Source organism: Saimiri boliviensis, chromosome 7 (assembly GCF_048565385.1).
Source record: "Saimiri boliviensis isolate mSaiBol1 chromosome 7, mSaiBol1.pri, whole genome shotgun sequence".
Lineage (NCBI taxonomy): Eukaryota > Metazoa > Chordata > Mammalia > Primates > Cebidae > Saimiri > Saimiri boliviensis.
Window position 1 is genome coordinate 117,950,312 of NC_133455.1, and position 26,499 is coordinate 117,976,810.

The 26,499-nt window shown below is 37.1% G+C and overlaps 1 protein-coding gene across 4 annotated transcripts in view; it reads left to right on the forward strand.

Annotated features, from left to right (window-relative positions):
* The window catches only part of LRP6 (LDL receptor related protein 6), a 157,429-nt gene that overhangs the window by 115,487 nt on the left and 15,443 nt on the right, over window positions 1–26,499 (forward strand). For all 4 annotated transcript variants that reach the window (XR_012518596.1, XM_003934520.4, XM_074403273.1 and 1 more), the window contains 6 exons: window positions 5,941–6,143; window positions 7,871–8,082; window positions 9,699–9,889; window positions 18,959–19,168; window positions 22,183–22,308; window positions 26,252–26,488. Coding sequence is in view for 3 of the 4 variants with exons in the window: in XM_003934520.4 (XP_003934569.1) it covers window positions 5,941–6,143; window positions 7,871–8,082; window positions 9,699–9,889; window positions 18,959–19,168; window positions 22,183–22,308; window positions 26,252–26,488 (1,179 nt within the window). In the remaining variant the exon portion in view is untranslated. The remainder of the gene's footprint in view (window positions 1–5,940; window positions 6,144–7,870; window positions 8,083–9,698; window positions 9,890–18,958; window positions 19,169–22,182; window positions 22,309–26,251; window positions 26,489–26,499) is intronic.

Below are 26,499 nucleotides of genomic sequence, written 5' to 3' on the forward strand. Positions count from 1 at the left end.
CCATAACCCTCATCAGGCCATAACTCCCCATGATGGAGAGAAAAGAAGGCAGTTGGTAGACTGTGCGGCTCTGGTTGAGGAGGGGATGTTCACAAAGAACACTGAACAGTAGCAACCAGAGAGGTAAGAGGAAAAGCAGGAGAAAATAGAGGCATGGAAGACAGAGATAAGGTTGTTTCAAAAATGAACTCTGTTGAATGCTGTGAAGTTGAGTCAGGGGAGGTCTAAAATAGTATGCATTGGATTTTTTGGGTAAGGTGGTTATTAGCAATCCTGAAGAGACTAATTTCAGGGAAGTAATGGTGAGATGCAGAATGCCGTAGATTAAAACGTGAATGGAAAAAAGGAAAGGACAGTGACATATTTATATATGTCACATCTCTTTTGAGAAGGTTGGCTTTGGATGGAAGGAGAAAATGAGGTAATAATGGAGGAAGGAGGTAAAAGAATACAGAACGACTGTTTGAGATTACTTCCATGCCTCTATTTTCTCCTGTTTTTCCTCTTACCTCTTAGCTGCTTACACCCGTGCTTGTTGGTTAGAGAAATTACTGCTGAGTGTCCCTGATATCTTGTCTGCTAGCTGCATTTCTGAGATACATCAGCAGTGTTTCAAGAGGCTTCTTATTTTTTTATAATGAGTACTTATATTTATAAAGATGTATTTGATTCCAAGGCATATTATAAGAGTTTAACACAAAACATTTGCCCTTAAAATTTTTCTAACATTGTGTAATTTACTCCTTGTCCTGTTATGAAAGGTAAATCAGATCATGTTTCTGTGCTTAAAAACCTTACAATGGCTCCCTATTTCACATAGAATAAAAACCCAGTTCTTACAATGGCCTGCTGGGTCCTAATGACCTACACACCACATTTCATAACCCCTCTTCACTCTTAGGCCCCACCACTCAGTTTTCTTCTCTAACCTCAGATTTTACTCTTGTCTTCCTTGCTTTCTTCATGACAGCCACAATAACCTGATTGCTGGTTTTAGATAGGCTAGGTACCCCCACCTCATGCTTGTTACACTCCTTGTTTCCTCAGCTTGGAGTGTTCTTGCATATATTTACACGGATAGCCCTCACCTCTAAGTCTTTGCTTAATTGTTTCCATCATTGTGACACCTGGTCTGTGCTATTTAAAATTAAAATTATGCTGCCATCCTATCCAGCATTGCCAGTGCCCCTTATGTGTACTTTTTCTTTTTCCCTTAGCACTTTCACCCTTTTATATGTTATGTAATTTATACACTCTATTATTTAGATAACTCCCATCTTTACTATATTTATTGCTTATTGTTTGTCTATTGGAATATAAACTCCATGAAGCAACAATTTTTTTCTGTTTTCTTCGTTGATGTATCTTAACATGCGTTAGAATAACACTTAGTATGTGGTAGACACTCAAGAAATTATTGTTAAATAAATGAATGAAGAAGCAAGGCAAGATCTGGGAAAACCCTATGCTGTTTTACCCAACAGCTTTGTGACCTTGGAAAAATTATTTAATCTTTCTTTTTTCTTTTTCTTTCCTTCTTTTTTTTTTCTTTCTTTCTTTTCTTTTTTTTTTTTTTTTTTTTTTTTTTTGAGAGTCTCACTCGGTCACCCAGGCTGAAGTAAAGTGGTACGATCTTGGCTCACTGCAACCTCTATCTCCCAGGTTCAGGCAATTCTCCTGTCTCAACCTCCTAAGTAGTTGGGATTACAAGCACGCACCAGGGTGCCTGGCTAATTCTTTTGTATTTGTAGTGGAGAGGGGATTTCACCATGTTGGTCAGGCTGGTCTTAAACTCCTGACCTCAGGTGATCTACCTGCGTCGGCCTCTCAAAGTGCTGGGATTACAGGCATGAGCCACCGCACCAGCCTAACCTTTCTGATCCTTAGTGCATTCACCTATCAGGTAGAGATAATAATTTTGTGGATTAAATAACATTTAGTATGATATGTAACATATTGGAAGTCCTAAATAAGTTTTTATTTCTTTTCCTTCCCTTGTCTCAAATAATTTTATTCTCTTACTTTAAAAGTCATAGCTACAAGTATATGTCACTCATTGCTTCTCTCTGGCTTTTTTTCCCCTCTTTTTAAGAGGTCAGGTTTTACTGTGTTGCCCAGGTTGGACTTGAACTCCTGGGCTCAAGCAGTCCTATGTCAGTCTCCCTAGTTGCTGGAACTAGGAGCCCATGCCACTGCACTAGGCTCTGTTGCTTGTTTCTTTATACATTAGTGTAATGAGTATTGAACACCTATTACATGCTGGACATTACTTCATTGGAAAATACAGCAGTGGGTGAAATTCAATGGGACAGATAACAAACTGAGTAAATTATATCAGGGATTAGGTGGCAATAAGTATAATGAAGAAAGCTAAAGAGCAAGAAAGGGTGATAGTGGCAGGGACTGCAGTGTTAAGTAGGGTGATTAGGGAAGTTCTTACTGAAAAAGCGACATGTCAAGAACTGAAGGAAGTGAGGAAATGAGCTATGTGGATGTCTGGGAAAAGACCTCTCAAGCAAAAGGGAGTAGTAAATGCCAAAGGTCTTAACGGAAGATGTCCGACATGGTAGAGGAACACCTAGGAAGCTAATGTTGCTGGAATGAAGTGAAGAGATTAGATCAGAGAGGAAATGGGAAGCCAAATTGTGTAATCCTTTGTTGAGTACTGAAGTGGCCTCTGTGGCACCTTTGTGCAAACTGGAAAAAGATGTTTCCTCTGGGCGGATTTAGCCCTATAGGTACATGGCATGGCTAAGGAAGTGTGGACTGGATTTCAGTTCCTACTCGATGCCCCTGGCACACTGCACAAATGGCACAGCCGTACATGATGGGCTTGGCCTTATAGTTTAGTCTACTCTTACTACAGGTGAACACATACGCCTTCAGAAGAGAATTGAAAAGCTCCCTCATACATACATTTAATCCTCCAGGTTCTTTGCTGTCTTCATTTTGGGAATGTGGGATTGAGACAACCAGATGAGGTCGTTTATTAAAGCACCATTCTGAGGGAAATGTGGGAGAGGTGGTTAGAGTTTACATAAATTTGATAGGGTGGATTTAGGCTTTTAAAATGGCTTATTCTCTGTCATTTTAAGCACATACTGACCTGAAAGTAAGTCAAAATATTAGCTGGCTCTTAGAAATAAACAGTTAATTTATAATTTTTAATATATTTGAGTAGACTTTTTGAAACAAGCATTTATTTGGAGCCACATGTGGCCTTTATCTTAATCCACATTTCTAGAACAAGATCTACACCCAATTGTGGAATCTTATTGAAGGTTAAAATTTTACTTGGAAAAGAATACCCAGCAAAATATACTAGGAGCCACATATATATTTGATTAATTGCTTCCCAGGCAAGAAAATTTGGGAACTAAAACTCTGGGGTCTTTTTTCTGTCTTTTAAACACAAGGGATTCTTGCTATGTTGTTCAGGCTGGTCTTGAACTCCCAGCTTCAAGTGATCCTACTGCCTCAGCCTCCCAAAGGACTAGTATTACAGGCATGAGCCACTGCTTCCAGCCAATTTAGAATCTTAAAATTTTTTTTTTTCTTGATTTACTAAGAAAGTAGTACTGCCAAAATATTATTCTTTTAAAATAAAAACAGTAGTGGGAAACTTTTTAGCTATTCTCTGATGTGTTCTTACTACTTGAAGCATGGACTCTATAAAAATTGCTAAAAGTTGTTAAATCAATGTATAAATAGAATAGACTCCAGATAATGGAAATTTTCTAGTAGAATCATTGGGATAACTTTCTAAATCTTCCAAGGTGAGTGTGGCTTTTTAACTAATGAAGAACTTAAATAAATCAGAATTGCAGTTTTGTAAATATCAAGTTTCTTTGTGACTACTGAGTTCCTTTGGTATTTAAGCCAGTATTCATTTGAGTTTAAATGTAAAATAAGCTGAGAGACCACAAATAATGAAGCTGTGGAGAATGGGGAATAGGAGGAAATAAAGCAAGGAGTCCTGACTTGGCTATATATGTTTAATATTCCTCAGAAGGACAGAATTCTCCTGGATTTAGGTGATGACTGAGCACCAAGAAAATAGAGTATAATTATGAAATGTATAAAAATATTTCAATGAAGATTTAAAAAATGGCATTAGACTTTGAAGTTGTTGGTAGTCTCTCAAAAGTCATTCTTTTCTAGATATTTTCCTGTATTAAAAATGACTGCATAGTAATAAGAGGACTAGTCCCTGAGAAAGGAAAATGTGCTGTCTTTGTTGCATTTTCCCATTTCATGAATTTAGGGCATCAACACAGAATATATTTTGTTTTGTTTTGTTTTTGAGACGGAGTCTTGCTCTTGCCCAGGCTGTAGTGCAGTGATGCAATCTCAGCTCACTGCAATCTCCACCTCCCAGGTTCAAGTGATTTTCCTGCCTCAGCCTCCCAAGTAGCTGGGCTTACAGCTGCTCACCACCATGCTTGGCTAATTTTTATATTTTTAGTAGAGACGGGATTTCACCATATTGGCCAGGCTGATCTGGAATTCCTGAGTTTGTGATCCACCTACCTTGGCCTCCCAAAGTGCTAGGATTACAGGTGTAAGCCACCGCGCCCGGCCTACAAAGAATATTTTTTAGTGAAAATATAAAGATTTTATGAGGATTAGAAATAATGAACATAAAGTGTATTCATTTATTTTCATGCTGTTGATAAAAACATACCTGAAACTGGGAAGAAAAAGAGGTTTAATTGGACTTACAGTTCCACATGGCTGGGGAGGCCTCAAAATCATGGTGGGAGGCAAAAGGCACTTCTCACCTGGTGGCAAGAGACAATTGAGAAAGAAGCAAAAGTGGAAACTCCTGATAAACCCATCAGATCTTATGAGACTGATTCACTATCATGAGAATAGCATGGGAAAGACCAGCCTGGGTCCCTCCTACAACATGTGGGAATTGTGGGAGTACAATTCAAGTTGAGATTTGGGTGGGGACACAGTCAAACTATATCATAAGGCTTCTATTATTTTGTAAGTTTTACCTGCTCCTTTTCTATGCCGTCATCACATACAAAAGAAAATAGTATCTGCAATCTATGAGGGTTTAATGCCTGTTATTACTAAGTTTATTACAACTACTACTGGTAATAAACAGTAGTTATTTTAAATTTATGGCTGGGCATAGTGGCTCTGCCTATAATCCCAGCAGTTTGGGAGGCCCAGGTGGGAGGATTGCTTGAGCCCAGGAGTTTGAGACCAGCCTGGGCAACATAGCGAGACACCATCTCTATTAAGTTTTTATAAAAATTTTAAGTGATTAAAAATATATTAAAAATTTACATTTATATAGTGCCTTACAGTTTTTAAAGTATTTTCATGTATGTTGTAAAATTCTCATAGTAATTCAGTGAGAGGGAAAAGGTGGCTATACCCTCTATTTTACTGCTGAGTAAACTTTGGCCTAGAGAGGCTCAGTGACTTACTTAAGATCAAATGAGACGGCTGAGACTAAAATCAGCCTTCTTTTTTTTCCCCTTGAGATGGATCTTGCCCTGTCACGTGCAAAATCCGTCTGTAAGTTTCTGCTTTAACTTAGGCAAGCCCAGGCTTCCTGCCACCCACCAGACAGAATAGGTTAAGGGTTATTCACTTGGTAGACCAGGAGAATTTTGTAAATTTTTATCAAGTGCCTCATGGAAATAAAGTTTTCTGTGGTATCTCTTGAACAAAATGGAGAAAAATAGGGTAGGTGGCTGTATCATTAGGTAAATTCATAACTGATTTGGTAACGAGAGTGCTGATTAGTGTTACTCTGAAGAGAGTTTTTGAGGGCATGCCAAAGAATTCTGTCCTCAGCCTTAGGTCTTCAACATCTATGTCTGTTTTATGTGAAATATATACAACAAGCTGATTAAATCATTGGATGATAGAGGATGTAGAGTAACTAGATTTCAGATTTTCTCTTTTCTTCCTTTTAAGCTCCTACCACTTTCCTGCTCTTCAGTCAAAAGAGTGCTATCAACCGCATGGTGATTGATGAACAACAGAGCCCTGACATCATCCTTCCCATCCACAGCCTTCGGAATGTCCGGGCCATTGACTATGACCCACTGGACAAGCAACTCTATTGGATTGACTCACGACAAAACATGATCCGAAAGGCACAAGAAGATGGCAGCCAGGTAATTGAGAGCTTGGTTCAAAATTCGTTTCTCCTGACTAATAACTGGACTCACCAAGCATCCTGTTTCACTTGTTTTGACTCTGTTTAAGTATGTATGTAAGAAACTGAAATTCTGGATCCAGTAGCTTTTTTCCTTCTGATGATATTTTCTTTGAGTAAGCAATTGTTTGATGATGATATTATGATGAAAATTGTTAGGCTTACTTAAGCTGTTATATTGGTAATGGCTTTGTGACTGCCCCCTACATTTCTTTATGAAGTCTTTTTTTTTTTTTTACATTTCTATTTGTATGGAGTATTAGAAGCCTTGACATAGGCCTTGGTTCTGATACCAGCTCTATTCCTCACTAGGATTCTTACAAACTTTTTTTTAACTGGAAAGAATGCAAAGCACGTAGCTCTTATGTGTTATGTAATAGGAATTCAATAACAGTTACACTACTAATTAACTATTATTTAAAAGGTTTGGATATGAAACATAACACAGTCTCAGTAAGATTAAAAACATCTAACATGTTATTAATCCAATGGGTTGTATTAGTCATAATTATTTGGTGAATGTGGAATGGGAATGAGGATATTATTAATAAATCTTACCCATTTACATACCAGTTATGGATTTCTGTACCATTATCTATACTTCTTTGCTTTCGTTCTGTGGCTAAGCCCTGTTAGACTGTGATTATAATACTATAAATAATTACTTGTTATCGTTCTTACAGCAGTGATACTAAGTTGTATCTTGAATGTATTAAAATTTAGGGAAGTTAGAGTACCATTTTTCGATAAGTCTCATCTTACAATAAAGAGCAAGGAGGTAATATATCTACAGCTGCTGAGAGATCATTTAGGGTATAGTCATAGCTGTATATTCTAGATGGACTTTCTACCATATAGGCCAGGACTGATGGGCTGATAACTAATAGATAGAAATTAAATTTATTACACAGCCAACTACATGGCAAATAAATTAGATAACCTCATTAAGGAATATGTTACTTCAGAGATACTGATTGAGTTAAGCTGTAATTCGGATTGAACAAATAGACGAAGCCTCTCTTTTTCCTTGACTTTATTTTTTTAAAAATTACATGTGTAGAGTTGAAGATCAGAAAAAGAGATGATGGATTTGATTTGTAACCTTTACTAGTTGCTTTTATTGCTAGGGCAGCATTTCTCAAATTAAGCACTGTGGTCATTTTGGGCTGGATAATTGTTGTGAGGGGCTGCTCTGAATACTGTAGGATGTTTAACAGCATCCCTAGCCTCTGCCCACTAGATACCAGTTATATTCCCAGAGTCGTGACAGTAAAAAATGCCTTCAAACATTGCCAAATGACCATGGCGGGGCAATATTGCCTCTAGTTGTGAACTGCTTTTTTAGAGGTATTTCTGGGGTGTGGTTTTAGCCACAGTTGTCTCCAGTTTACAGAAGAGAATTGCTACCTTCTCACTCCCATCTCTTAATCAAGGCATTGTCGGGTTCTTGGAGCAACTAATCTGACCTTAGCTCTTTTCAGCAGCGGGATAACCCAAGAAACATTGGAAATGTGTGTTAACAAAGAAGCACATTACCCATTAAAAATGGTATCAGTAAGACATACTCCTCAAGACTTGAGAGAGCCTTCTTAGCTTTGTGCCCATGTAGGTATAAGCATGTGAGTGATTGTCTCAGAGTTAGCTGCCCTAGAGTTTAATTTTCTGTGTATTTCTTTTCTTCCCTAGGGCTTTACTGTGGTTGTGAGCTCTGTTCCGAGTCAGAACCTGGAAATACAACCTTATGACCTCAGCATTGATATTTACAGCCGCTATATCTACTGGACTTGTGAGGCTGCCAATGTCATTAATGTGACAAGATTAGATGGGAGATCAATTGGAGTGGTGCTAAAAGGCGAGCAGGACAGACCTCGAGCCATTGTGGTAAACCCAGAGAAAGGGTATGTTACTAAAGTGGCGTTCAGATACTGTGGCTTCTGAGACCTACCTCACCCTTCTTTTTCAGCCATTACTTACTTACCTTTAAGTGTTCTGTGCTCCAGCAAACAACTCAGTCTTCTCTATCCATTTGTCTCTGCATTATCTTAATAACTTTCTTGTACTGTCTTTGATTTCACTGCCCAGACTTTCTTTCCTGGGCCACTATTGGTTTAATTCTAAGTCTTAACTATGCCTTCAGGACCATTTCAACTGCTATATCCTCCGGGAAGTTTTCTTTGATCTACCTCATCTCAAACAGCTGTGATTTTTCCCACCTCCTGAATACTTAGCACTCTGTATCTATGAATAAGGTATACTTAGTCATTTCCGATTTACCTTATATTTAATTATTTTTTAGTCTTGTATTTACCACTAGATATCAGTTTTCTTTATGATGGGAACTAATATGTTTTCATTCATTTAATACAGAGCTTTGCATTTAATACTCAGTGCTCAATTGTATCTGAATGAATGATAAGGTATTCAGCAAGGAAAATAGCTTACTTCAAAAGAGTTAGAGGAAAAGGATGAAATTTAGAAGTTAAATACAAGAACTTATTTATATATGACTTCTTTTTAGTTATTAAATAGATTAGTTAGAGAATTTAAACTTTTGTGTTTAGGTGTCTCTAGTCACTGATCTTTAATTCATTGTGTTATTCTGAAAACATATGTATGCCTATGTCTAACACTATTCTATTAATCTATGAAAGCTTCTTAATAATTTCTGTGTACCTTTGTTGCTACTATTAAAAGTAGTAAAAGTATCCCATGACCTTTTGAAAATGTAAATATATAAATATATATAAATAAGTATATATATATATATATATATATATATATATATTTTTTTTTTTTTTTCAATACAAGATCTGGCTCTATCACCCAGGCTAGAGTGCAGTAACAACAATCTCAGCTCACTGCAACCTCTGCCTCCTGGGTTCAAGTGATCCTCCCACCTCAGCCTTCTGAACAGCTGGGACTACAGGCACACACCACCATGCCTGGCTAATTTTTGTGGTATTTTTTTTGTAGGAATGGGGTTTTGCCGTGTTGTCCAGGCAGGTCTCTAACTCATAAGCTTAAGCAGTCCCCCTGCCTTGGCCTTCCAAAGTGCTGAGATTATAGGCATGAGCCACTATACATGGCCAAAAAATACATATTTTAAAACATTTTAAAATATTCTACATCAATTTGTCTTAATAAGAATATTGTCATTTTGCCGGGCGCGGTGGCTCAAGCCTGTAATCCCAGCACTTTGGGAGGCCGAGGCGGGTGGATCACGAGGTCGAGAGATTGAGACCATCCTGGTCAACATGGTGGAACCCCGTCTCTACTAAAAATACAAAAAATTAGCTGGGCATGGTGGCTCGTGCCTGTAATCCCAGCTACTCAGGAGGCTGAGGCAGGAGAATTGCCTGAACCCAGGAGGCGGAGGTTGCGGTGAGCCGAGATCGCGCCATTGCACTCCAGCCTGGGTAACAAGAGCGAAACTCCGTCACACACACAAAAAAAGAATATTGTCATTTTATGTGTTCTTACTCCAGTAACTCATTTTCTCCTCCTTTCCCTCTAGGTATATGTATTTTACCAATCTTCAGGAAAGGTCTCCTAAAATTGAACGGGCTGCTTTGGATGGGACAGAACGGGAGGTCCTGTTTTTCAGTGGCTTAAGTAAACCAATTGCTTTAGCCCTTGATAGCAGGCTGGGCAAGCTCTTTTGGGCCGATTCAGATCTCCGGCGAATTGAAAGCAGTGATCTCTCAGGTACCCAAGAAATATGTTTTCTTATTTTGATTAGAGTTTTTAAGATGATTCATCTGTTGTGTTTTTCTTGCATAATATATTTTTGGGCACATTTCCTGGCAGTTTTATTCATTATATGTAGTCATCAGATTGGTTGATGAAGAGCTTTTTCTTCAACCATCAACATGATTACTCCTTTGTTATGTGGTTACCCACCAGTTTTCTTCATCTTGGCTCTGTAAATAATGTATTTCTAATGCGTCTCTTCTCCTTTCCTAAGTCTCCTGCTCTAGTTTATGTTCTTGTCATCTCTGGCTAAATCCTCGCCTCTGGTTGATGTCCCTGCCATTTTTTTCCATAAAAGTTTACACATGGCTCCTAAATTTTCTGAAACATGGTTTTAATGTCACTGCTTTCTTTAAAAAAATTTTCATGGTAGTTTTATAAACTGTAGGAAAAAGTCTAGTTGCACTCTTAAGTTGGCATAAGTTGGTATTCACCTTTCACAACTTCATCATGGCCTTTACCTTTCTGGTATTTTAACCAAATTAAATCATTTGTTGGTCTTAAGATATACTTTAACTTTCACATTTCTCTGCAATCTTCTGTCCATAATTATAGTTACTTCCCCTGTCTACGATTTCTGATGTCGTATACTCTTTGTTGGCCTCACTAGTGATCAGATAAATGAAATTAAAATATTATACTATTTGTGTCTGTCAACATGGCAAAAATATGTTAATGTTGACTATTGCCTAGCATTGGCCAATATGGTAGAAAATGATATGCCTCCATGTGCTTTGGTGGAAGTAGAAATTGATAAAGCCTTTTTAGAGGACAATTTGCCAGTAATAATCAAAATTTAAAATATGCATTCCTTTTGATCTGGTGATTTCCTTTGTAGATAGCTGTCTTAGAGAAATACTGACCCAAGTGTACAAGGGTATTGGCTGAGCATTATTCATGACAGTCCTTCATGGCGAAATACATTCTATTATATCGTATGGAATATTACATTCATTCAAAAGAATAAAGTGTGCACTGATGTGACCGATTTTTAAAAATTAAATTTTATAAAAATGTTTAAGATCTAGTTTTTTTGTTTGTTTGTTTGTTTTTTTGAGACGGAGTTTCGCTCTTGTTACCCAGGCTGGAGTGCAATGGCGTGATCTCGGCTCACTGCAACCTCTGCCTCCTGGGTTCAGGCAATTCTCCGGCCTCAGCCTCCTGAGTAGCTGGGATTACAGGCACGCGCCACCATGCCCAGCTAATTTTTTGTATTTTTAGTAGAGATGGGGTTTCACCATGTTGACCAGGATGGTCTTGATCTCTTGACCTCATGATCCACCCACCTCGGCCTCCCAAAGTGCTGGGATTACAGGCTTGAGCCACTGCGCCTGGCCTAAGATCTAGTTTTGTTTAAAATTTAAAACCATGTAATATATACACAGTGTATGATACATACTGTTAAGAAATGTGGGAACTAAGGCCAGGCGTGGTGGCTTATGCCTGTAATCCCAGCACATTGGGAGGCCAAAGCAGGTGGATCACCTGCGGTCAGGAGTTTGAGACCAGCCTGGCCAACATGGCAAAACATTGTCTCTACTAAAAATACAAAAATCAGCCCGGTGTGGTGGCAGGCGGCACCTGTAATCCCAGCTACTCTGGAGGCTGAGGCAGAAGAATCGCTTGAACCTGGGAGGCAGAGATTGCAGTGAGCCAATATCATGCCATTGCACTCCAGCCTGGGTTATGGAACGAGACTCCATCTCAAAAACAAAGAAAAGAAATGTGGGAACCTCTGATCTCAGATTCTTTAACAAAGAGAAAGAAAGAGAGAAGAGGGAGGGAGGGGAGACAGGAGAAGGGAAGAGAAAGAAACAGGCATATATGTCAGTATTTTTCTCAAGAAATAAGAAACAAGTATATCTCAAGAAAAGTTTGGAGCATTAGCATACTAAAATGCTAAGACTACTTATTCCTGTATCATGTACATTTTTGTATGTTTGAATTTATAATGTTTTAAATCTTTTTCACATTTGTTATTTTTTAAAGAATGTTGTCTTCATGTTCAAATGCCTCCCTTCCATTATGTATTCTCTGATTCCAGACAGTTATGCACACACTTAGGCATGTTTAGTTATACACCTGGTGTAGTATATTCTTTACCTCGTCTGATCTCCTTTGTCTCTTAAGTCACCTCTAATTTGTGCATTAGTTATGTCAGTATTTTTAACTTTTTTTTTTTTTTTTTTTTTTTGTGAGACAGTATTTTGCCCTGTCACATAGGCTGGAGTGCAGTGGTGCGATCATAGCTTGTTGTAGCCTCAAACTCCTCAGTTCAAGCAGTACACCTACCTCTGCTTCCTTAGTAGCTGGGACTATGGGCACACACCACCACGCCCCACTAATTTTATTTTTTTAGAGATGGGGGTCTTCTTGTGTTACTCAGGCTAGTCTCAAACTCCGGGGCTCAAGTGATCCTCCTGCATCTGTCTCCCAAAGCTCTGGGATTATAGGCATGAGCCACCATGCCTGGCAGGCAGTTGTCTCTGATAAAGCTCTTCACAAAAATGTTTCATTCAGTATGATTAATTTTGTCCCACCGCTGCAGTGAGCCATGATCATGATTGCAACCGCTGCATTCCAGCCTGGCCAATAAAGCTGAGACCCTGTCTCAAAAAATAACCCAAAAACTGGTAAAGTTTATTGAGGTATAGGAGTTCCTTATACTTTCTGGATATGAATCCTTTGTCAAGATATATACTGCATGTATCTCCCAGTTTGTGATTTACCTTTTTTATTCTCCCAGTAGTATCTTTAGATGAAAAGAAAGGCCTTAATTAATGTAGTACAGTTTATTTAAATTTTCTTTCTATGAATTAACACCTTTTATGTTGTTTAAGAAATCGTTATGAGGGTTGAGGGATGAGAAATTACTTAATGGGTATACCGTACACTGAGGTTTTACACTAAAAGCTCAGACTTCACACTTCTACACATAATAGATACATCATATATATCCATGTAAAAACATGACTTGTATTCCATAAATATATAGAAATAAGAAAAGAGAAAGAAATATTTGTCTTCTGCAAAGGTACAAAGATACTTTATTTCTTTTTTTTTCCCTAAAATTTCTTCATTTAACTTTTCTTCTTGAGATCTGCAATCCATCTGGAATTGATTTTGGTGTGTAGTGTGAGGCAGGGGTTAAAATATATATTTTTTCCATATTACTGTTTGATTCAGCATTGCTTATTGGAAAGACTGTCCTTTCCCTACTACTCTGTAATATCACCTTGGTCATAAATTAGGTGATTGTATTTGTGTGAGTTTGTTTCTAGACTCTGATGTTTCCTTGGTTACTTTGCCTTTACTCATATGATATTATACTGTCTTAATTATTATAACTGTAATAGATTCATCTATGTCTTTAGTGTTTTTTCAGGATTACCGTGGCTATTGTTAACTCCTTCAGTTTCCATATACATTGTAGAATTGTCTTGTGAGTTTCGCCTTCCAAAAAAACACATACTAAGATGTTCATTTGGTTTGCATTTAACTGATAGTTTAGAGAGAATTATTATCTTTATAACATTAATCTTCTAAACCATGAACATGGTAAATCTCCCCATTTATTTAGATCTTTAATTTCTCTTAATGTTTTATAGTTTTCAGCAGAGGTCTTGCCTGTCTTTCATTAGAGTTATTATTCCTTGGTATTTGGTGCTTTTAAATGCTAGTGATAAAGAATATTCTAAACTTTTAATATTTTATTTTCTAATTGTGCCTGGAATATGGAAATAGTTTCTTTTTTCCTCCTTCTAGAATATTGAGCTTGTATCACAGGACCTTGCTAAGTGTACTTGTCTTTAGGATTTTTTTTATGCTACAGAATCATGTTTCTACAAATAATGAGAGTTGTGTTTGTTTCTTTCCAGTCCTTTTCTCTTTTTTGCCTTATTATGCTGGCTGGGGCACCCAAATACAGTGTTGAATAGGATGATAATAGAATCCTTATTTTTGTTTTTTTCTTGGTCTTGGAGAAGTATTCAGTACTTTGTGACTGAGTGTTCTTTGCTAAGATTTTTCTCTAGATAACCTTTGTCAAATTACGGAATTTACTTACTTTCCCCAGTATACTCGGATAAATAAAATCTAGCATGATATATTATTCTTTGTATTTATTGCTGGATTTAGTTTGCTAATGTTTTAAGATTTTTTTTTTTTTAATCTGTGCTCATGAGAAGGAATACCTTATAATTTTCCATTTTTATCATGTATTTGGTGTTTTGCCATCAAGGCTATATTGGCCACATAAAAAGAAATATTTCCTTTTTTTCTTTCTCTTTTCTTTTTTTCTTTTTTTTTTTGAGATGGAGTTTTACTCTTGCTGCCCAGGCTGGAGTACAATGGCACGATCTTGGCTTACCACAACCTCTGCCTCCCAAGTTAAAGCGAGTCTCCTGCCTCAGCCTCATGAGTAGCTAAGATTACAGACATGTGCCACCATGCCCGGCTAATTTTTTATATTTTTAGTAGAGACAGGGTTTCTCCATTTTGGTCAGGCTGGTTCAGAACCCCTGACCTCAGGTGATCCACCTGCCTCAGCCTTTCAAAGTGCTGGAATTACAGGCCTGAGCCACTGTGCCTGGCCCCTCTTTTTCTATTCTCCGAAAAAGGTTACTGTCAAGTTGATTTTTTTGTTGTTGTTATATATTTATGGACAATTATGCTTTTATCCTGACACTTTTTTCTATTTTCTATTTGTAGCCACCCACATAACCTTTTATAGTGAATTGCATCCAGTGCATGCTTAGTTTGTTGAATAAATAAGCGTGTCTTTTCCTTGTTGGTTCCAGTAGCTTACTTATTTTTTTACCAGCATCAAAGTAGATCAGGTCCTTACCATGGCTGGGGTCCTGCAGTTGACATTATTGACTTCCCTTTTTATCCAGTTGTCTACCTCAGACCATCCTTTCTTTACCACCAACTAATCTTAAAAATCATTCTTTTTTTATTGTTTAAAATTGATTTTAATTTTCATTAAAGTAATACCTGTAAATATTATGGATATTAAATTGTTCTACCTGACTCGTAACAAAAAACAAGTCTACTGCTCTACTCTTCACTGCTCTCGGTTCCCTTGATTAGAAGCATTCACATTTACTTTTACTTATTTTAAAATAAACTTGCTTAAAAATGCTATTTCTTGATTTTTCAGTTTTAGACATTAAACACTGACTTCCTTTGGAAGATTAAGATTTTGCTATTTTAAACCATATGTCCCCAAAATACACATGCGAATTTTCCTTCCATCCTCCCAGCATAGTTAAACTTTCCAGAATTCAAGGTACAAGTTTGCAAATACAAAGGACCCACCTGCACTAGTGCCATGATTTTTTAAGTTCAGACTTAATTACTTATTATTTATGGCTATGAACATATTACTATTAAGTATATTTCTTTCTAAAACTTTTTTCCTCTCTGCAGTTAATACTTGTGTAATACAAATAATTGTTTCAGTAATTCAGATGCATCAAGCAATCCATTTATTTGTCTTCGAAATTAAAAGCGTATCTGATTTCTTCATCATCTTGCTACAGTCTGGATTTGCTCGATTTCTAGGCTGACTTCATTTCTCCATTAGCCTGGGTGTATACTTAGCCATTCTCCTTGGTGCTGAATCCTCTATTTCCTGGACTCTGTTTCTTCTGGTTAACTCTCTTTTCTTAATAGAGACCATTTTTAACAGCTTCTTGAAAGGGGGCTCAAAAAGTTAAAATTCTCGATCTTGTTTGAATGTTTTTTTCATCCTCATACCTGGTTGACTAATTTGTTTTCATGTTTTGTAGCTATTTTCTCTCAGAATTTTGAAAATAGAACTCCATTGTCTTTGAGCATCTTGTATCATTGGGAAGTTTGATGTGACTGTAATTCCAGTCTTTGTATGCTGTCCTTTCCTTTTTCCTCCGGAAGCTGCTAACATGTTCTTTCCCCCCAGTGCTGTAGAATTTGATCATGTGCTTTTGATTCCTCTCTTCTTTCCTTTTTTCTTCTCCTTTCCCCTCCCCGCTCCACTTCCCCTGTCTTTTCTTTCTGTTCCTTTCCCCTTCTCCTTCCCCTTCTTGCCCTTCTACTTCCTTTTTAGTCCTTTTACCCTTGATCTTGGGGAAGCATTCAATACTTTGTGATTAGATATTCTTTGCTAAGGTTTTTCTGTAGATAATTATCATCAAATTAAGGAATTTACCTTCTTTTCCCAGTTTGCTGGAATAAATAAAATTTAGCACAATACATTATTCTTTTTATTTATTGGATTTGATTTGCTAACGTTTTAAGATTTAGTCAGCCGGGCGCAGTGGCTTACACCTGTAATCCCAGCCCTTTGGGAGGCCGAGGCAGGTGGATCACCGGAGGTCAGGAGTTCAAGACCAGCCTGGCCAACATGGTGAATCCCTGTCTCTACTAAAAATACAAAAATTAGCCAGGCATCTGTAATTCCAGCTACTCAGGAGGCTGAGGCAGGAGAATTGTTTGAAACCAGAAGGTGGAGGTTGCAGTGAGCTGAGATCACACCACTATACTCTAGCCTGGGCGAAAGAGTGAAACTCCATCTCAAAAAAAAAAAAATGCTCATGCTTCCTGTTGCCCTCTTCCCCTTTCCCTTCTCGTTGAACTTCTCACTAGGTGAGTCCTTTTGGTCTAGAAATCTGTACCTCGAATTCTGGAATGTTTTCTTTTGTTATTTCTTAAATAATTTATTTTAGATTTTCTCATTTTGGAGTTTTTATTTTTATGGTGGACCTTCTTGACTGCAGCTGTATTTTTCTCACCTGTTACACATCTCTTTGTGTTTTTGTTCTACTTTCTGAGGAGAGCTTCTCAAATCTGTCTCCCAACCTTCTTGTTGCATTTTTCTTTTAAATTTTTGGATATCATGTTTTTAATTTCCAAGGGCTCTTTTTTGTTCTTTGAATGCTCTGCCCCTCTAAAGACAGCCTATTCTTTAGAGTTTTTTATTGGTAGCGATTTGTTTTCTTTTGCTTTTGTGTCTTTTTCTCCAAGTTTCTTTATTGTGTTTGTCTTGGGCTTCAAATTTAAAGATAGAGGTTTTCTTTAAATATTTGGTGATTTCTTAGCTGTCTGTTTGTATTTAGTATGAGGCATTAAAAATACTGAGAATGTTGCTGCTGTTAGTGAAAATAGGTTTCTTTTAGGGATCTAGCTGTTTTCTAATGGGTCTCCCAGGTAACATCATCTGAAGTTCTTTTCTCTTGGGTACTTCAGGGTTTTTAAGTTGTTTTCGTTTGTTGTTTTGTTTTTGTTTTTCCTTTAGGGAAACCTAGTCTCCTGCATGAGACTAAAAGGGCTACCTGATGTTCTGGGTGTTGGGAAAGGTCTCCCCAATTGGAAAGTAGGCTTTTAATTAATTCCTCTGTGACATCCCTGTCACAACATCTCTTTGCCTTTGCCAGGTATATTAAACTGTAGTTCAACCTCTTTAAAAAGGATTATCTTTAGTTTTCTGCCAGACAAAAAGAGGAGATCCAGGAGCTGTATAACTTCTTATACGTATTTTCAATTAATATTCTTCATTCAGCCCCGGCCACATAACTCTTACCTCTGTTCCATTCTAAAATACTTGGTGCTTCCAGTTCCTGAGCTAATCGATTTCATTGTTAGCTTCACTGGATGTCTGCATTTAGCTTTCTCTGGGCTCCTGTGTCATTGTCCCTGGTCTATCTGTTCTCCAGCTTCCAAAATTTATATAACTTTCCTGCTCTCTTCTGTTCTTCTGCCTTCTTTTTCCTTATGGGTTTATACCTTAAAAATTACGTTCTTTTTATTTCTTCCTTTCTTTTATCTTTTTTTTTTTTTTTTTTTTTTTTTTTTTGAGACAGAGTCTGACTCTGTCACTCAGGCTGGAGTGCAGTGGCATGATCTTGGCTCACTAGAGCCTTGACTTCCCTGGCTCAAGCAATTCTCCCACCTCAGCCTCTTGAGTAGCTGGGACTACAGGCGCATACCATCATGCCTGGCTAACTTTTGTAATTTTTGTAGAGATGGCATTTTAGCATGTTGCCCAGGCTGATTTCGAACTCCTAGGCTCAAGTGATCTTTCTGCCTCATCCTCCCAAATTGCTGAGATTACAGGTGTTTGCTACTGCACCCGGCCTAAAATTTTTTAAATCCACCATGTTAGTAGAGTTTTAAGAGGGAATGTAAGTAAACTTGTACTTAGCCTACAATGGATCTGAATGTTGACTGAGGCAGTGCCTTCCCATCTGGAATATCTCCTCTCTCCACTTTTCTTCATTTATTAAAAGTTGGCATTATGCTTTCCTCTTTCCTGGAACTTTCCTTGGTATTTCCAAAATGCCAGCCAATGTCTTTCTTTGACTGAACTTACGACTTAGGAACCATGAAAACTTTCTATAAATATTTGAAGGACTGTTATGAAAAAGACAGAAAAAAAGTATTTTTTCTTTTTGAGTGAGGGAGAACGTATGAATAATGCAGGGCGGGGGGTATGAACACAGATTTTAGCCCACTGTATAAAAGAACTTTCACTATCTAACAATAGCAGAAGTTGCCTCTTTAGAGTCTGGACGGCTCTGTGTCTGGGATGATTGGAAATAATTCTTACCTTGGGATGAGTCAGTCATTTTTTCTGTGTTCTGAGAAGCCAAGTGGGGTGAGAGCAAAGCTGTTATTCATAGATGCCTCAGGTGTACTCAGAACTCTGAGTTCACCACCACTGCTCCTCCAGAGAAGTGCCATTTTTATCTGTTGTATATATAATTTAGGGTTTTTCAAACTACCGTTCTAAGTTCTTTTCTGCATTTCTATTAACAAGATTATTTACTGCATATTGGGCACTTACTTGCCCTTGGTTCCACAACAATGTCTAGTTTATGACCTATTTTCTAGTGTCTGAATGCCTTAGCATGATTTTTAAGTTTTGTGGTAGAGAGCTTATTTTTTCTTTTCTATACTTTTAGAATCTAACTGGTAGGAAATAATTATCAAAAGTATAACATGACCCACATAAATAGTTTCTGTTGAATTTTCTCCTTTTCCAAGGTGCTAACCGGATAGTACTAGAAGACTCCAATATCTTGCAGCCTGTGGGACTTACTGTGTTTGAAAACTGGCTCTATTGGATTGATAAACAGCAGCAAATGATTGAAAAAATTGACATGACTGGTCGAGAGGGTAGAACCAAAGTCCAGGCTCGAATTGCCCAGCTTAGTGACATTCATGCAGTAAAGGAGCTGAACCTTCAAGAATATAGTAAGTGTTAATGGGATAAAGCTAATTGGAGGACTTGTGTGTCGTAAGAAATTAATATGTACATTTTTGTATATTTTTAAACTCTTTTTCCTTTAAGATTTTCATGCACTTGTAGTTTTGCTTTTTTTTTTCTTTTTTTTTGAGGTGGCATCTTGCTCTGCTCTGTGGCCCAGGCTGGAGTGCAGTGGCACGATCTTGGCTCACTGCAGTCTCTGCCTCCTGGACTCAAGCGATTCTTGAACCCAGTGTCTGAGTCTCCAGAGTAGCTGGGATTACAGATGTGTGCCACCATGCCCGGCTAATTTTTGTTTTCTTTTTTTTTTTTTTTTTTTTTTTTTTTGTATTTTTAGTAGAGGCAGGGTTTCACCACGTTGGCCAGGCTGTTCTCGAACACCTGACCTCAAGTGATCCACTTGTCTCAGCCTTCCAAAGTGCTGGGATTACAGGCATGATCCCCCATGCCCAGCGTCTTCATGCTTTTAAAACCTTATGTCAGACTCACCCAGGAGCTTTTCCAAATTAAACATAATCTCATAAACCAGAAATAGGGGAAAGGCATAGTATTGCTCATTAAAAAAGAATATTTCCTGGTACGACAGTGACTGCTTATCATGCCTTGTTTTTCTCTCCTTCATTTCCTTTGAGAATACTGATAATATAAAGCATGTATTTCTTTTCTTCCCTCTCTATGCTTCTCCCATAGCTTGAAAAAAAAAATAAAAATTATATGATGATGAATATAGTTATAATGGGTTAACATTATTCTTAAGCAAAACAAACTAAAAATTAGTGTGTAAACATAGAGGAGACTGTTTAATCAGTAAACATTTGTTTTTTTTCCCCCCTCCTTTTGGAGAAATATTTCGATTCCCAGCTTAGAAAAATAGCCATCTTCATGAGCCCCCGGGGGAAAAAAAGAGAGAGAAAAGTAGCCACAAATATTTTATTTTATTTTTGAAAATGGCTAGTCATCTTGGCCTAGTTCTTAATTAGTATCTGTCATCAAAATTGCCCTCATAATAGAGAGGAATAAATGAGTTTATATATGCAAAATGTTTTTTAAAAAATACCATCCTAGCAGTCACTACTGTCAGTCTTACATGATGATACCAGGAATGCCAATGTTAAATTGAGTACTAGAAAGAGAATTACTGAAATTCTGTAACTTCTCAGCTCAGTGCTTTTAAGTTGAATCTAAGCATGAAAGGAGAATGAGGAAACAGGAGTACCCTTGGATAAGTGTCCATTATGTTGCTGTGGTTCATGGATTAGAAGTAAAGTTACAAGTATTTGAGAATTAGAAAGTTAAAATTGTTGTCGTTTTGTGGTATGACTTGTAACTCAGGCTGAACGTTTAGTGGAAGTATGTTAATGACATCATACCTAAGTTCTTTTTCAGTTGATATATGAATATTTTATTACGGAAAATCTCAATGAGTTTTTAGAATGTTAAGGGAGAAGTTTTTAATGTAACTCAATATTTAAATATGATGGTATATTTGGTAAATCATTTTTGAAATTTTTCTCTTTTTTTTTTGAGATGGAGTCTCACTTTGTCACCCAGGCTCGAGTGCAGTGGCATGATCTTGGCTCACTGCAACCTCCACCTCCCAGGTTCAAGCGATTCTTCTGCCTCAGCCTCCGAAGTAGCTGGGACTACAGGCGTGTGCCACCATGCCCAGCTAAGTTTTCTATTTTTAGTAGAGATGGCGTTTCACCGTATTGACCAGGCTGGTCTTGAACTCCTGACCTTGTGATCCGCCTGCCTCAGCCTCCCAAAATGCTGAGATTACAGGTGTGAGCCACCAAAATTTCTAATGTTAAAGAGAATAGGTTTTTTGTTTATCAAAAATATAGTGGAATTAAAGGTTGAGAAACACTGCTACAAAGGCCATATATTCTATAAAATGTGTGATGTCTGTTTTGGACAGTATGCTCATTTGTAGATAGCTGACTCCCCCAGTCTCATTAAGACAAACTGAAGCAGGACCAATGTTACTGTGGAAGAGAGTCGAATAATAAATAGTGGCTTATATTAGATGTTCATATTTTGCGATGACAAATGTCAAGTTGCTTTTAACACAAGCTAAATAGAAAATTCCAAACAATGATTCTTTAAAAATACAACTTGTGAAACAGACTTTGACAAGTTGCCTAAGTTATATTTAACTTAGCCCACGCATGAGGAAGTTAGACATTTATAGTATTAAAAGTTACCTTTTGCAATTGACTAAGCAAATAATTTTATCTGTTTCTGAATTGTTCAGTTACATGTGCCTTTTAAGTTTTTTCTTCTAATGACTCTAATTCTCAATAGATTCCTCATTAAGATACACTTTTTGACTGAAATTGTCTTCTAGAAATACGGATTTTTCTGAGTTAAAATCTTTAACGTAGGAGAATTCTTATATTTTAAATAGATTCATATTCAAGTTTCAGCATTCTCCTTAGCAGTTTTTTAGTTTTAGTTTCAGCAAACAGCTTTTCATATTCACAAAAATTAACTTGAGCTTTACCCTTACCTTGCTTAAAATATTATATATATAAATATTTAAAGATAGTGGTTAGATAAAAGTAATTTCTTGTAGGTTGTATAGAGATTGAGTAAAGAATCATACTGTGTGGAAATAAAAGTCCAAGCTGCACCAGGCTGGCCAACATGGTGAAATTCCATCTTTACTAAAAATACAAAAAATTGGCTGGGTGTGGTGGTGCTTGCTTGCAATCCCAGCTACTCAGGAGGCTGAGGCAGGAGAATTGCTTAAACCTGGGAGGCAGAGTTTGCAGTGAGCTAAGATCGTGCCAGTGTACTTCAGCCTGGATGACAGAGTGAGACTCTATCTCAAAAATAACAATAATGATGATGATAAAAGTTTTTTTAAAAAGTCCAAGCTGATTATACATTTGATTTTCATAAATAGTTTTGACAGGGTTGTCCCTCTTTCTCTTCTCCCCTCCCCCTCCTCTCCCCTCTTTTCCCTTCCTCTCCCCATCCTCACCTCTTCTCTTTGCAGGACAGCACCCTTGTGCTCAGGATAATGGTGGCTGTTCACATATTTGTCTTGTAAAGGGGGATGGTACTACAAGGTGTTCTTGCCCCGTGCACCTGGTTCTGCTTCAAGATGAGCTATCATGTGGAGGTAAATATGTTGTAATTTTCTTGTGCAACACTAAATGCAAACATATTTCATGTCTCAAGCTTAGACTTCTATAACTAGGCATTGTAGTTGCTTTGTCTACTAACTTAATTGGTTACTTGTATTCCATTCGTTTGTACTATACTAGGCTTTTCTATTATTATTCTCTGCCCCCGTCCAGCCTCATAATCATCATTTTACTGTTTCTTTGACTTTTTTACACTCCACATAAAAGTGAGATCATGCCGTATTTGTCTTTCTATGCCTAGCTTATTTCACTTGACGGGATGTCTTCCATGTTCATCTTTTGTTGCAAATGACAGGATTCCCTTCCTTTTTTGACTGAATAGTATTTCACTGCGTATATATTACCACATTTTTCAGCCTGTGAATGAGTGTGTTTCCTAATACTAAAGTAGCTTCCCCCCCTCCCAAAAGATAACAAAATGAATTAATTCTACCTCCTATAATCTCCCTCCACTAAATTCTAGATTCTCTAAGTTTATGTGTCATTATTGGGAATGCGTCTGATGGAAAGAATATTCTTTTGTTCAAATCCATCAGCGAATTCCCATTATTTCTTTATCTGGTAAAAAATGATTTCTAAAAAGTTATCAGTGAGTATAGTGATACTGTTGTAGTAAAATTGGTTTAGTTACTCAGCGGGTATAACAAATAGGTACATTGGTTTGTTAAATCATAGTATGATGGTATCAGGCACTACAGTAGTATTTATACTCTTAATTCAGATATCTTCCTTTTGGGGATAACTAAGTAAATTCAACTGAAGGAAAAAGACTGCATCGTACTATTGTCTACAGTGGCAGAAATTTTTAAACTAATTTCTAATGATACGAAAATTACTGAGTAAGATAACTGAGTTTATACAGCTAATCAATGTTACAGTCATGAAGTTGATATAAAAATATGTTGCCAAAATGATGACAACTACAGAAAATATACATTTCTTTAAACAAATATTGAAAGAGGATATGCATTCAGTGTATAAAAATCGTTGATCAAGTGGGTGGGATTACAAGTAAATTTTATTCTTTGAACTGTAAGTTTTTTAAAAACATGTAATGTGTGTATTCAGTAGCAGCTATGAGCACCGTGCTTGGGCTGTAGGGGATTTGAAGATCTTTGAGATAGCATACAGTCTAGTCAGGGAAATCATGTGTACAGTAAAACTTAAGTGCTGGTACTTGAAATTTTTAAAAATAGGAATTGCACAATGTGAATGTACTTAATGTCATTGAGCTATACACTTTAAAGTGGTTGAATTGGTAAATTTTATGTTTACTCTACCACAATAAAAAAAAATAGCATGTGTTTCCCTATCAGAGTGCTAGACTGTTACTTTAAGGCAAGTCCTAGAAAAATTTCTCTTTATGTTAATGATAACATGGTTAAACTGAGTCAAGGATCTCATCTTGCAGTTTGAAAATATCTTTTAAGGAGCCTTTTTCTTGTTTGCACATTTAGCAATTATTTTTAATGTATTTATTAAAATGACTTTCGACAGATGTATACAACTGTGTTTCTAACACCCAAATCAAGATTTAGAACAATGCTATTAAGAAAAGTACCCTCCTGCCCCTAAACAGTCACTTCTTTTCTAGAAGTAGCCACTGTTTTGATTTTTATCCCCATAGATTAGTTTTGCCTATTCTTAAACTTTATATAAATGAAATTGTGTTGTATGTGCTCTTTTGAGTCTGAATTCTCTTGCTTAATATATTTTTGAGATTCAGTCATACAGTTGAGTATATCTGTAGTTTTCCCTTTTTATAGTTGAATTGTATTTTATCATTTAATATTACAATTTATTACTCTCCTTTGAGGGATATTTTCATTGTTTTAAATCTGTTGTTGTTAAAAATAAAACTGGAGCCAGGCACAGTGGTGCATGTCTGTAATCCTAGTTACTCAGGAGACTGAGGTGGGAGGAATGTTTGAGCCCAAGCGTTCAAGGCCAGCCTGGGAAACATAGAGGGACTCCCTCCTCTTAATAAAACTGCAATAACCATTTGTGTACATGTCCTTTTTTTTTTTTTTTTTTGTAATTTAATATTGATTCTACAGTAGAAATACGTGAAATAGAAAATCTAAATTTTTCTGCCTGATTTTCAAAATGTGATTTCATTTGAGCTGTCTTACCTATTCATCTTATTTTGTATTCTTCCCAAATGGCTAGTTTTATTTTTGTTTGGCTGTTTGGAATTTGAGGGTCACTATGGCATGTCCTGTTTTGTTTTGCTTCTGTGGCTTTACTTTAGGTAATTCAAGGACTTCTTTCTCTTTGATGCCTATCCTAAATTTTACTAATTTTCTAAGGTGTAGCCAGTCTTTCCATGGTCTAGGAAACCTTCACTAGCTGTTACTGTTCTTTTCTTTCTCTGCATAGCAGCACTTGTTACCACAGTGTATTAGGCCATTCTTGAATTGCTATAAATACCTGAGGCTGGATAATTTATAAAGAAAATGTTTAATTGGCTCTGCCATTTATTGCTAGCTCTTTTGCTGCCAGCTGTATTGCCCAGGGTCTGGATTGGCCTCAGGAAACTTGGGGGAGCAGGCAGGTTACGTGACAAAAGAGGGAACAAGAGAGTGGCCAGAGGGAATGCCACACACTTTTAAACAACCAAGTCTCCCAAGAACTCATTTACTGTCAGGAGGACAGCACCCCCATGACCCAAACAGCTCCTACCAGGCCTCACTTCCAACATTGGGGATTACATTTCAGCATGAGGTTTGGGGGACAAATATCCAAACTATATCACACAGTTTGCATGACATGCAGTTCAAACTTGTGTCCTTTGTTTTATGTTTGTTAGTTTCTTTCTATCCTCAACAAAATTGAAAGCTCTTTAAGGACATGGATATATTTTATATATTTTAATCCTCCACACAGTGTAGATGGTATAGTGCTGAATACATAATAGGCTTCTAGAAAATAATCCCTAAAATTCCCCATATAAAATGTTCGCCTGTAATCTGTAATGTTCTCTGTTGTAAAGGTACAGGGTTTTCTGACCCTTGGTCATATCATAAAGTTATGCGTTCTCTAGGCGATTCACTAACGGACAAGTGTAAATTACTACTGTATAATTTACCTGTCAGTCATTCTTTCAGGTTAAAATGACATTCCATTTGAGTTGCATTTACAACTCCAAACAAATGCTTTCCCATTAGAAACTGTCCTGGTTAGGTTTGCAACATGAGCTTTATGCATAACTGCCATTTAATTGATCAGAATATTGAAGAGGCATACACTTGGGTTGATTTTAATATAGTTAATATTTCTTATTGATTCATCACTGACATTCTTAAATGAAGTTGGCCTTTTTGTGTGTTTGTTTAAACTGTGCATGTGTGGCTGTATACAGCATAGTGATTACTAATTCAGTTTGTTGTCATTTCCCTGCATCTTCTAAGGTACCAAGTTTTATTCAGTATTCCTTTTGTAGCATCAGTGCAAAGAAAGCAAAAAAAGCGATGACATCTTAATGTTATTATAAAAATAGTTTTTACCTAGTGGGTCTCCTGAAAGAGGCCTCAGGAACCGCAAGGGGTTCATGGACTATCCTTTGAAAATGTTAGAGCTAGAAAACTTATGAGTGCTAGGCTAACTTTAAAATATTTGGTATTTATAGTGATGATTCCTAGGTTATATGTGAGAGTGTAATGGATTGCAAATATTATCGTGTTTGGATTACAATAAATGAGAAAACTTTTGCCTTATAGTTTTGCAGTGAATCTAAAGGAAGTAATGTGAAAACTTTTATTTCTTCTCTGATTAGATGAGATAGTTTATAAATCATATTTATTATAAAGTATTTTGTGTATGTTAATTATTAAATGAGCTTCACTCAGGTGTGTGTTTATACTTCTGTGTGATCATGATTGTGTTTTTGTCACTCCCCTTCCCCTTGTTCATTTGAAGAACCCCCAACATGTTCTCCTCAGCAGTTTACTTGTTTCACGGGGGAAATTGACTGTATCCCCGTGGCTTGGCGATGCGATGGGTTTACTGAATGTGAAGACCACAGTGACGAACTCAATTGTCCCGTGTGCTCAGAGTCCCAGTTCCAGTGTGCCAGTGGGCAGTGTATTGATGGTGCCCTCCGGTGCAACGGAGATGCAAACTGCCAGGACAAATCAGATGAGAAGAACTGTGAAGGTATACAGAAT